This window comes from Phacochoerus africanus, chromosome 10 (assembly GCF_016906955.1).
Source record: "Phacochoerus africanus isolate WHEZ1 chromosome 10, ROS_Pafr_v1, whole genome shotgun sequence".
Classification (NCBI taxonomy): domain Eukaryota; kingdom Metazoa; phylum Chordata; class Mammalia; order Artiodactyla; family Suidae; genus Phacochoerus; species Phacochoerus africanus.
In genome coordinates this window covers 101,585,367-101,598,013 of record NC_062553.1, presented here as the reverse complement: position 1 = coordinate 101,598,013, position 12,647 = coordinate 101,585,367, and the positions used below count along the sequence as shown (strand labels likewise).

At 35.7% G+C, this 12,647-nt stretch overlaps 1 protein-coding gene across 1 annotated transcript; it reads right to left on the bottom strand.

Moving 5' to 3' along the window:
• Window positions 1-6,328: 6,328 nt before the first annotated feature.
• IL2 (interleukin 2) lies at window positions 6,329-11,536 on the bottom strand. Its single transcript, XM_047798828.1, has 4 exons — window positions 11,108-11,536; window positions 10,958-11,017; window positions 8,546-8,692; window positions 6,329-6,719 (listed from the first exon to the last, which is right to left on the bottom strand). The coding sequence occupies exons 1-4, from the start codon at window positions 11,252-11,254 to the stop codon at window positions 6,609-6,611; spliced, it is 465 nt and encodes a 154-aa protein (XP_047654784.1). The 5' UTR covers window positions 11,255-11,536; the 3' UTR covers window positions 6,329-6,608.
• Between the last annotated feature and the right edge of the window lie 1,111 nt (window positions 11,537-12,647).

Below are 12,647 nucleotides of genomic sequence, written 5' to 3'. Positions count from 1 at the left end.
GGTTGTTTCCAGTTTTGGCTATTATAAATAAAACTGCAGTGAACATTCATGCATTTGAATTGTGATAAAATATACATAACAAAATTTGCTGTTTTAATCATATTTAGGTGTACAATTCAGTGGTATTAAGTATATTTACAGTGTTTTGCAACCATCACAATTTATCTATTTCCAGAACTTTTGTATCATTCCAAACAAAAACTCCGTACTCATTAAACAATAATTCCCTGCTCCCTTCTCCCAGCCACCAGATAAGCATGAATCTGTTTTCTGTCTCTATGAATTTGCCTATTCTAGATACCTCATCTAAGTGGAATCATAACTATTTGTACTGTTGTGTCTGATTCATTCCACTTAGAATAGTGTTTGAGAGGTTCATTCATGCTGTATTATACGAGTTTCCTTTGTAGACATGAGTATTATTCCATTTCAGGGTATACTGCATTTTTGTTGTTGTTTGTCTGCTCATCTGTTGATGGATATTTGGCTTATTACTACCTTTGGGCTATTGTGATTCACGCTGCTATGAACATGCATATACAAGTATGTTTGAGTTCCTGCTTTCAATTCTTTTGGACATACATCTAGAAGAGTAATTGTTAGATTATATGGTAATTCTGTGTTTAACTTTGTGAAGTTAAACCACTGTGGCTACATCATTTCACGTTCCCACAGCAATGCATAAGGGTATCAGTTTCTTCACATTCTATCAACACTTGTTATTTCCCTTTGGGAGATGGGAGACGGAATGCTCAAGGATTTAAAAAACATATATCCAATTGTCCTGGCAGAATTTATTGAAAAGACTATTTTTTTTCCCACTGAATTATTTACAGTTGTATATCTGATGTAACTTTATATATGTTGGTCTTTTTCTTTGCCACTGTTCTGTCCTAATGTCAATACCACACTTAATTATTACGTAGCTTCTTACTGCTATTTGGTAAATATGAGCCCTCCGTTTTGTTTTCTTCAAGAATATCTTGGCTATTTTACATTCTTTATCTTAACATACAAATTTAAGCTTCATTTTTTTTATTTCATTCCACCCTTCCATCACAAACATATACACATTTAAAATCTACTGAAATTTTGGGAGTTCCCATCATGGCTCAGCAGAAACAAATCTGATGAGTATCCATGAGGACATGGGTTCAATCCCTGGCCTTGCTCAGTGGGTTAAGGATCCAGCATTGCTCTGAGCTGTGGTGTAGGTGGAAGACAAGGCTGGGATGCAGTGTGGCTGTGGCTGTGGCGGGCAACTGTAGCTCCAATTCGGGCCCCTAGCCTGGAAATTTCCTTATGCCACAGGTGTGGCCCTAAAACAAAAAAAAAAACTCATGAAATGTCAAATAGATTGCATTAACTCTATTGATCAGTTTAGGAAGAACTAAGTCTTAAGTCTTAAATTCACAAATGTAGTAGATACTTTCATTTATCTAGGTCTTTTTTTTTTTTTTTTTTTTTGCTTTATAGGGCCACACCCAAGCATATAGAGGTTTCCAGACTAGGGGTCCAATCAGAGCTACAGCTGCTGGACTTCACCACAGCCACAGCAACGTCAGATCTGAGCCGTGTCTGCGGCCTACACCACAGCTCACGGCAAGGCCGGATCCTTAACCCACTGAGCGAGGCCAGAGATCAAACCCACAACCTCATGGTTCCTAGTCAGATTCATTTCCACTGTGCCACAACAGGAACTCCTTATTTATCTAGGTCTTAATTTCTCTCAGTAATGTTTCTTTTCAAGATAGAGATATGTATATTTAATGAAATTTATTCCCAGTTTTGATGTTTTTTGGCACTATTGCAAATAATATTGTTTTAAAATATTCTCTGTTTGATTCTGGCATATAAAAATAGTTAACATTTTTGTATTTTTATCTTGTTACTAGTAATCTTACTATGCTCACCCATTAATTCTAATAGTTTGTAGTTGCAAATCCTTTTGGGTGTTCTATTTTGTACAATCACATCTGTGAAAAATGATAATTTTATTTCTTCCTTTCTAATCTTTTGCTTCTTTTCCTCATTAAATGGTGATGTATACCCTTATTTTAGTCTTAATTTCCATACTTCATCTTTAACGTATTGGCTGTGGTTTTGTGACAGAGATACTCAGATTAAGATAATTTCCCTCTATTCTAAATTTTATGCACTGTTAATTTTTATTTTATTTTTCTTAACAGGTTTTTATACACTAATTGATTCTGTAGTCTATATAGATTAGTTGATTCATGCAGTCAACAGTGTCAGTAGCCAGATCAGCATTTGTGAGTGAAAGGCCATGATGATGGGCTCAGACATATCTCTCTATACTTGCTACCATAGCCATTTTGTTCCTGGACCTATGGAATAAACATTGGACTGGCCAAGGAAAAGGCTTGCTAGCATCCTCAGGAAGGGTCATCATTTCAACCTTAATAATGAGAGCCTCCTTTGCTATGGGGCATTAATATCTTCAGATTCTCTCTGCCCATTCAAAGAGGCCCATTTGCTTACCTGTTCTCCAGACCTCCTTGTCTCCAGTTTTACATTTTCTTTTTCAGGTCCCCAATCATCTGGCAAACTCATTTGCCACCTCCCAAATCTGTGTCCATTTCTCCTTCAGTATGAAATGAACAACCAAATGTACAAATTTCAATAGAGTTGTTCTGAGATCATTCATTCTGGCTGGTACCAGCATCTGGTGCAGATCTCTTTGTGAACCAGACTCTTACTTTCCTCTCTAAATTTGTCATAGGAAACTCCTCAAGAAGCCAAAGGAGTGGGCTAAGGAAGAGGGGTTAAAAGGAGATATTGTGAGAATCTAAACTGTCTCCTTATGCAGTTGAATTGTCTTTCTTGGACCTGATTAGACCTACTCAACTTGCATTTTATAGTGAAATGCTGCTCTTTTGTCCAATATTGTGTTTCAGTACATCAGTTAATAACTCGTTCATGATGGGCAGTTCAGATTGCATAATCATTTGGTGTCCTATAGCCAGGCATTTTTCTCTACTAGGATTTTGTCACAAGTCAGGAACTGCTTTTAAATGGAGAATTATTTGCAGGGTAGAGCATGCTATTTTCTAAAAACTTAGGACTCTGTGGTCATTAACTTGCAGGGGCTTTGTAGAGGCTTTTAACAATATCCTTATCACAAACACTTTGAATGCCACTGGATTGGCTGGATCATATATCTCACGTGGCTGATGAATTTCAGTTGAGGCCTGGACCTGCTATATTGCCCCTTCTTGCTTCAGGCCTCATTGAAAACTGACAGCCTTATGCACTACCCCTCAAAAAAGTGTAAGAGTAGTATATGTAGTGTACTTTCAAATTCCAGAGGTCTCACCAAGATTTATACCCCTTCGTAGATTAGTTTCAAGGCACAGCATCTTGTGCTCCACTCTAAAGGAATCTCCTAAAATCCATGAAACTGCTGGACCCTTAGAAACTTCATTTTTGTGACACATCCCTAAACGTATCTCCCTTCTTCTGTCCCACATTTGCCTTACTCAGGCATGACTCCTACTTGTTACTTCTCAACAAATCCAGTACCATAACATCATCAATGTAATGGACCAGCTTGATCCTCTGTGAAATAGTAAAATGATTAAGTATCCTCCAGACTTATTAAGCAGAGAGCAGTAGAATTGATATATCAATAGGACAAGACTTTAAGGTATTCTGTTGCCCATGTCATGTAATTGCAAATTACAACTTAGAGACTGTCAGTCAACTATGCTTCCTGGAGATATGTTTTCTTGAAGGGCGTCTGAACAGAGCACCTCCCTGGCCACTATAGGGTAGGCTACCGGAGAGTCTGTGATCGCTTTGGGCTCTCCTGAGAGGGACTCAGGCTAATACGCCATTTGGGCTAAGTCCGCATTCTGACTGGTGGCTCACAGTGGAGTTTGAGAATTATAGGGTCCTTTAGAGCCATTATCTAATAGCCCTCAGAACATCTAGATATTTCCCATTCCTGAGTGAATGGTCTCCCTTGTAAATAGCTCTTCCAAAGTGTCTTGAGAAAATATTTACAGTATATATCTCTGGCTATATTACAGGATCTTTCCTTAAAGGAATCCAACATCCTCCACCTGAGGCAGGGATACCAGGTCTATGAAGTGGCTTAAATCCAGAAACTGTTAACAGGTCATGAATTCCAATTTTGTTGACTTTCACTCATTTCTACCCAACAGAATTAGAGCCTTCTAAGTTTTAGGGATCTTAGCCATCATTTAGGATCTTTTCAGATAAAATACTTTGATTAGCACTCTGCCCTCTGGTTTATTACGGTGATTGCTTCCACTTTGTCTTTGAGGGGTAAGTGCTGCCACCTTGCCTTTATCATTACAGGTTTATGTTATTCCTGGGGAGATTAGGGAAACCAGTTCCATTGCAGCAGCATCTATCATTTCTGGCCTAATGAAATATCCACCACAGAACTCTGTTGGATGCTAGTGTCCCCCTTACCCATGCATTTCTCAATATCTTCCTGGGCTAAATGAAAAGACTGCACATAATGGATCTATTTCAACACTTCCATTTCCCTTGTCCTCTGGACTCCCTCTTCCATAGGGAAGCTCTGGCATCCATTTCAACATCATTTAAAGAGGCCATGGTAGAGTCCAAGTATTTACTGAGCCTATTAATGCCATTTGCAATATCTCATTAAATTTGGAATATCAGGGAGTTGTATTCATCACAATTAGAGTAACCCAGACATGACTTATTTTTCACCCCATTGGTCTAAACACTTTTTATCTCATCACCCCAACAATGTTGAGATCTTAACTGCCATTTTAGTGTGTTTAAGAATTTTTTTTTTCCTCAGAAGGGATAATATTAATGAAAAGGAGATGCTTCTGTCAACAGGAAAGACAGATGTTTAAGGTTCTCAGCTTCTATGTCTGACAGAATATCCACATCCTATATCTCAGAGCCACTCCTTCCCTTCCTTAGTGTAAGACCCGGAAGGCTTAAGGTTGTAATTGGCACTACATCTTTGCAAACCTTACATCAGACCCTTGGCTTTGCCCTCTTCATATATGCCTTTTGACTACAAGAGATAAGGAATCCCTTCAGAACTGCCCATGTAGACTTCTGGTTGTCTGTGAATATTTCTAATTGTATATTCATAACTTCAATTTTTTTGCCTTTGTTCTCTTCCTGGACCACAAGAACAATCCAGGTAATAATCACAATTTTTATAACTACTATTGCTATAGCAATTAAATGTCACAGTCATTTCATCTCACAACATCTTGCTCTCCATCTGCATTTTATTCTATGATACCATCGGTGATAATTTGAATAATCAGGTTACTACTACATCCCATAGGTTTCTCATGTCCTAATTTCGTTGTGCTCCTTAAATATATGAACTACTTAGGCCCAGAATTCTATTCTGAGGATCTATTTCTTAGAGCTATTTCTAATACAATCACTGTGTCTGACTCAGAAACAGATGCATACTCAATTAAACTCAAGGAGAATCTAATAAAGAGACAAATTACAAAACTGTGATCAGGATACAGGGAAGCTTCAAGGGATAGTATAGTATCCTGGAGTTGCTAATATTACAAATGTTGCCATCTTTAGGCTAGAAGGGAGGAGTGGAAGGAAAGTGTAGCAGAACCCAGAAGGGAAAAGTCCAAAGAGAGCCACCTTGAGAGAAACTGGGTTCTTCGGTCAAGAGGCACAGCCATCAAGTGGCTACTCCACAGGGAGAGTCAGGGGAATATGTATACCAGTTTCCCTAATGCAGGACCCAATGGAAAGCCAGAAGGCTGTCATGCAGGTGAGCTGTCTAAGGTCAGAGTGTGATACAAGATGTTGGAGAATGGATAGAGAGAGACACCAATTAAATAAAGGGTTTCAAGAATGTTTTTGTTTTGCCATCTCGTGTAAATTTTAAGGCATGACCTAAAGAAACAAAATAGTATAATTTGATGGGGTTTTCTAAGATTAGAATTAAGAATCTAATTGGAACAACATTGTAAATCAACTGTACTTAAATAAAAAAAAAAATTAATCTGTTCAACTCATGAAAGAAGAAAGCAAGGACTTTGGAGAAGCCCGTTTCCCTATTCCTTATCTCTCTTCAGGGAAAGAGTGACTTTTGTAAGCATCTTAACCATCTTATGAGTTTACATTAGTAAATCAGAAATATTTTATTGCTTACTCTATGCTGTTCCCAGAGTAACAGACATTTGGGCTTTGAGTTTCCTGGTGGCCTAATGGTTAAGGATTTGGTGTTGTCACTGCTGTGGTTCTGGTTTGATCCCTGACCCAGGAACTTTTCATGCTGTGGGTGCAGCCAAAAAAACACCTGGACTTGTTTTTATTCATCAATTTTATTAAATACTTTTATTAACTGACCTACATAGACATTATATTTAATAATTCAATATAAAAATAAATACTTCAGGATAAATAATTTAAGTGAGTTTTTTAGAGCCCGTAGGGCTTACAGAAAGAATCTTAAAACGATCCATATTTATCATCTGAAGACTAGTATTACAAAAGTTAGAACACCATGCATCAAAAAATAAATATAAAATTTAAATATTTAAATAAATAGAAAGCCTGATACATTTAACATGAGAGGCACTTAATTATCAAGTCAGTGTTGAGTAGATGCTTTGACAAAAGGTAATCCATTTGTTCAGAAATTCAACAGCAGTTACTGTCTCATCATCATATTCACATTTGAAACTTGTTTCAGATCCCTGTAAAAGAAAACATTTTAATTTTGTTTAGTTCAGGGTAGTTTACCTTATATCTAATTATTATCAACTGCAGTCTTAAAGACTTAATGGCCCTTATTTTCAGTTGTGTTAAACATATTAATCATTTACATTTTCTTGAAATTGATCAAAATAACATGCCAGAATTGTTATGATACCCAGTGATAATGACATGCAAGCTGAACTTTTCCTCATTTGTTAATTCTGTCAGTCTCAGTGAACATTTTAAAACAGAGACAAGTACTTCATTAAGTGCTGCATGCAAAATTAAAGTTGTTAAACCTCTTTTCCTCTGGGAATGTGTATTATATATATATATATATATATATATATATATATATATATATATATGTAAGTTACATGTATGTAGTGATAAGCACATTATAATTTCTTCATTTCTAAACCTAAATCTCCTATTATTCTGCTTGAGTGAACCTCAAATTTTCCCCAAAACAGGATAGAACCAGCCCAGAGTAAGTTAGCATAAGCATTTGTTTGGGGAATAATTTGAACGTTTTCATAAATACTCATACCCACTCCCATCCCACCTAAGTATCAATGCAGTTAAGTTTACCAGCTTTTAAAAGTCTAAACATTAGACTGTGATTCTAAACCAGTGTTTAAACGTCTAAACATTAGTTCACTGTAAAATTCTGTGAACTAACTTTTTAGATGTTAACGTCCTCTGCTGATAGGAACTATTTCAACTATCCTTCTAGCTAATAAGCTAACAAGAAAATATTTTGATATGTAATGAGATTAAAAGAGAGGGCTTTTTTAAATTTGAAGTAATTCCTGTCCTGAAAACATAATTCAAGTGAGATAAAGTGTTTAATGAAATAAGCTATTGCCGTGTTATATACCCTCTTATAGATAATCATTTAAAAATTATAACCTCTTGGAGATTTAGATTTTTTAAAGTATCAGCTTTTGAAACACATTTTCTGATTTTCACGTTATTTTATCCTGATTTTGCATCTAGAATTTAGAATGAGTTTTTCTGATGTTGACTCGACATAGATGATAAAATGAGTCCATCAACAGCTAGATGACATTGATCTCAATGTATTTTTTAAATTAAGGGGAAAGAGACAGTCTACTAATAAAGAGGCTCTTATTTGGAATCAACTAGAGTTACATACTTTTAGAAACTTGGTTCCTCTGTAATTAAAATTATGCTGTTTATTTAGGATATCTATTAATTCATGAACTTTGTACTTTGGCAGATGGATGAAAAAATAGAGCCATGAATCTTTCACATCACCTGAGTTCCTTGTATATTTCACACTTCCTATGCGTTTAAAAATACTTACGTCCTGAAAGTGAGTATTATGTCTAAATAAAAAGTTAATTATCTGGTCCATTGACCATTTTACTTGTTGCCATTTCTTTTAGTCAAATCTCTTTAGTCCTTCCGTCAAATGATAGGAAACCCCATTTTAAAAAGCTTTCAGGTAATCAGAATTAGCTATTCTGGAAAATGATCTGAAGGAATTTAAAAAAATATAATGAAACTTGTCTGTTTTCTGTGGAATTCAATTCAGTGTCTTCTTCCACCCCCCAGTTTTGTGTTAATGTGAGAGGTGACAGAGTACAGGGGTGGGGGCTTGTCCCTGAGTAGATGGTAGGTGGAAACTCTCTAAAACACTTCCCAGCTCCACAATTTATCACCTAACATAAAAATAACTTAATGTTCACAGTGCGCTTAGAATACATGAGTACTTCACAAATACCAAAAATTTTATACCTCCTTGAAATGCCCTTCCATTTATTTTATTTCCAGGAGAGCAAATAAAGTAATATCTTACCTTTAGTTCCAAAACTGTTACGTTGATATTGTTCATTGATTCCTTGATATTTGCTGAGTCAGAGTTTTTGCTTTGACCTAAATTTAGCACTCCCTCCAGAGCTTTGAGTTCTTCTACTAAACACTGAAGGTGTTTCAATTCTGTAGCCTTGAATAGTAATAAAAATAATTAGCAAATTTATTAATAGTGGCAGTTCTCAGTATTCTTGGCACTATTATAAAAATAGACCAATATGGTTTACATTATACAACTGGAAAAACTAGAGTTTAGCTGCCCATAGTTAGCATTAACTATTAATTAACAAATAATGAGTCATTAATTTCAGCTTAATTTGGCCTTACAAAGTTAACGTTTCCACACCCAAATGCAGATCACCAATAGAGATTGAATTCTTTTCTAGTCTGCATAGAAATTATTAGAACCAGAGTAGCCATGTGGAAGTATAGGATCACATTTTATGATTCTAATATTGAATAATCTAAGAGTTGAGAATCATAGACTGTTAGAGACAGAGGGAGCTCTTGGATGCCATCTGTCACAATCCCAATATTTTATAGATTAGATCATTGTATCTATTTGGTAAGGGTTCAATATAGCAAGTCACATCTTAATTTTCTTACTTTCCTGTTATAAGTACATTAAGATGCATTTTAAAAAATTATTTGTCCCAGTTAAATAAAAACAAAATATATGAAGCATTTGGGGATGGGCCTCCTGATTTAGACCTACACACAAACACACGTGCACACTCATATATAATGATAATATTCCATACTAGTATGGTACATTATAATTTCAAAATAATTATAATTTTGTCCTAAACAAGCCCATTTTAGCCACTTTGGAGATAGATACTGCAGTGTGTTACCTACGTTTTACAAATAAGGAAACGAAATCTCAGAGTTTAGTGTCTTCCTCAAGACCACATGACTAGGTGGAGCCAGGACTAAATTTCAGTTCTTTTTTTTTTTTTAATATCATTAACATAACAATTTAAAGTAAATGTTTTTAGCTCTCCAAATTCTTTTGCAAACATAGGATGGTTGTAAAATGAACAAATGAATGGAGTTTATCACATTACTTTTGGTTTCAAATAGATTTTGCATTGTCATTTAGAAACTGGTTTCAAAGAATTCCACCACCCTTTAAATTATGTACATAATCTCATTATCTAACAGTTTTTAGAGGGAGAGGTAAGACTATGCCACATACTTCTTAGGACATTTTCATCTAATACCCTTTCAACTTGCTTCTACAAATTCAGGGTTTATGGTTTTGGCATGAACAACTTAAAGTTATTTCCCTCAAAAAAACAATCTAGTGTCTTTATGATTATGTTGGAGGAGCATCTGATTTCCTTGTTATCTTTCAGAAGGGCAGTTTGAAGCATAACTTCCTTGAATTTATAAGAGTTGGATCAGCAGGATTACATCCATGACCCATAAATCCCAATTTTTTCTGGGCTATTCATCCTGGGACATGCTCTTTCTAGCACCAAAGTTTTGCACATTATCTGTTGACTGGCACAACCACTAGGAAAATTTACATGCCTAAGGTAGCTCTGGGAGCTTGGATGATGCTTATCTAACTATCTGAATCCCCAAATGACCAAATGAAGTTTTTAGTCTTGAAACATAAATCACATCAGAAGCCTCTAGATCTTTTGACGTAAGAGATGTTTGTGAGTCCGAAGTTTTACTTTATACTCTCCAGGGGGAGTTTTGTCTTTATTATTACTACTCATACCTAATGCTTTATGGTATTTACCATATGCCATATACCAGACGCTGTTTTGAGTACTTTGCATTTACTCACTAAAGCTCACAAAAGTATAAACAATTATCATTTACATAAGGAGGTAAAACTGAGTCACAAAGAGAATAGGTAACTTGCCCAAGGTTACAAGAGCTCAGACATGGCAGAGCTGAGATTTCAGTTCAGATAATTGGGCCCTAGAATCTGTGCTGTCAATTACTGCTATGCTCCCTCTTGAAGACAGATCCTTAGGAATCTTTCCTAAAACAGTAAAGGATTTTTTTAAATGGGGCTTCTGAAATCAGTTTTGCTAATTTGAATGGTAAAGTGATAAAATCAGATATCTCTTTGTTTTACATATTTTAATTAAACAGTAAGTCAACACAATCTTTTTAAAAACTGTCCCAGCAGTAAAGTGAGAATACTATTCTTCCCACTTCCTCTACCCCTAAACACACACAAGTACATATAAAAAAAAATATTGGCAAAGGCATTTTTCAGAAGCCTCATTATCAAACTTGGGTTTTTTAAAAAAGATGCTGAAGTTAATAATTCTCTTCAGATGAGTGCTGTGCTGTTAATTCAGCCAGTGTGCATATTTTCATATTATTTTCAATTTTATTAAAATGTAAATTGAACATAAAAAGTTGTACTTACCTGCTTGGGCATGTAAAATTTAAATGTGAGCATCCTGGAGAGATCAGCATTCTCGTAATTCTGAGAAAGCATAACAGATGTTATTTTAAAAAAAGCTCCAGTTAGAAAAATTAAATGTAATAATTTTAGTAAGAAAGGAAATAAACTTACCTTAACTTCCTTCAAAAGCAACTGTAAATCCAGCAGCAATGGCTCCAGTTGTTTCTTTGTGTTCTTTGTAGAGCTTGAAGTAGGTGCACCGTTTGCCATGAGTGCAAGGGTTAGTGCAATGCAACACAAGAGCTGCATCTTATACATTGTGGCAGGAGTTGAGGTTACTGTGAGTAGTGATTAGAGAGGCTGATAGGAAGCATTTGAACAAGAGAAGCAATTTATACTGTTAATTCTGGAAAAATATCATGGGGGTGTCAAATGTTTTACATATTACACATATTTTCAAAGATTCTACCTGTGTGGCAAAAAGCATTACCTTTATTTTTCCTCTTCTGATGACTCTTTGGAATTTCTTTAAACCCCCATAAACTGACTGAATGGATGTAGGTGAAATCCCTCTTGGTTACATTAGCCCACACTTAGGTGGCAGTTCTAATTCATACAACTAACGCCTTCTGTATGAAACAGTTTTTCCTCCCTCTTTCTTTAAGGGGGTGGGGATACAAAAGTGGCTCATGAAAAATTTCTTTTGTCACAAACTATGGGGAACATGTGGAGCATCATGTTGTGGCGGACAAGAGCAAGAGTAAATAGTTGAAAAAAAATAAATGTTTAGATTTGTTGATTAAACAGGAAGAGTGTTGGTTTCCTGTTTCAGGATGGCTTTGCCTTTTTATCTCCACAATGACTGAGCTAATGAGTACAATCTGATAGATTATTTCTTACACAATCAGCTAGAGATATTGAGATTAGAATATATAGAATGCCCACTGAGCTTGAGGTACTATTTTATGCTATTTTAACATCTGTTTAAAATCTCTTAATGTCTGATTATATATATATACAATGTCTTAATGTCTGATTATGTATATATATATATCATATATTAGGATATGGTGTTTAACAACCCTTAAAAACCCAGAAAAGGCTTTGCATAGGAAGGACTACTAATGCTAGATTTGATGGGGTTTTGTCTCTTTTTTTGACAGATTTTTTTTTGGGGGGGTGCGGGGGGGCTCCTTTATTATTTTTGCTGGGCATCAGGTGGCTATAATGAGAGTTGAAATGTTGCCAGAACCGATAATGCTTTTTCTTCTCAGTCTCTCAGGAGCCGTCTGAGCTATGAGAGCTTTCTCCCTCTTCATGTCCATTTCATTTATTCTCTTTATTGGACAGATTGCTTTTATTTCTTTAAGTAAAGGCAGAAAATGACCATTACAGTAAGCACCCTCAAGTTTATTTGTTTATAGGAAGCTTACTGACTGGAATTTCCGGAATACCACTTGTATATTCTTTAGGAGAAAGATAATATGGCCAGCTTGAGGAGTACCAGTACTGGCCTAATTATTGTGAGCAGGGGTGAGAAAAGCAGGGTAGTAAGCAGTCCAGAAGGTCACAGTGAGCCGCAGTATGTTTGTGTGAGTATGTTTTGTGGAGTGAGAGCAGTTCTCTAAGCTGAAGTATTTGAGCTCAGTTCTTCCAAGATTACTCTTACAATTCAGAGACCAGAACTCAATCAACAGAAGTTACTAAGAGG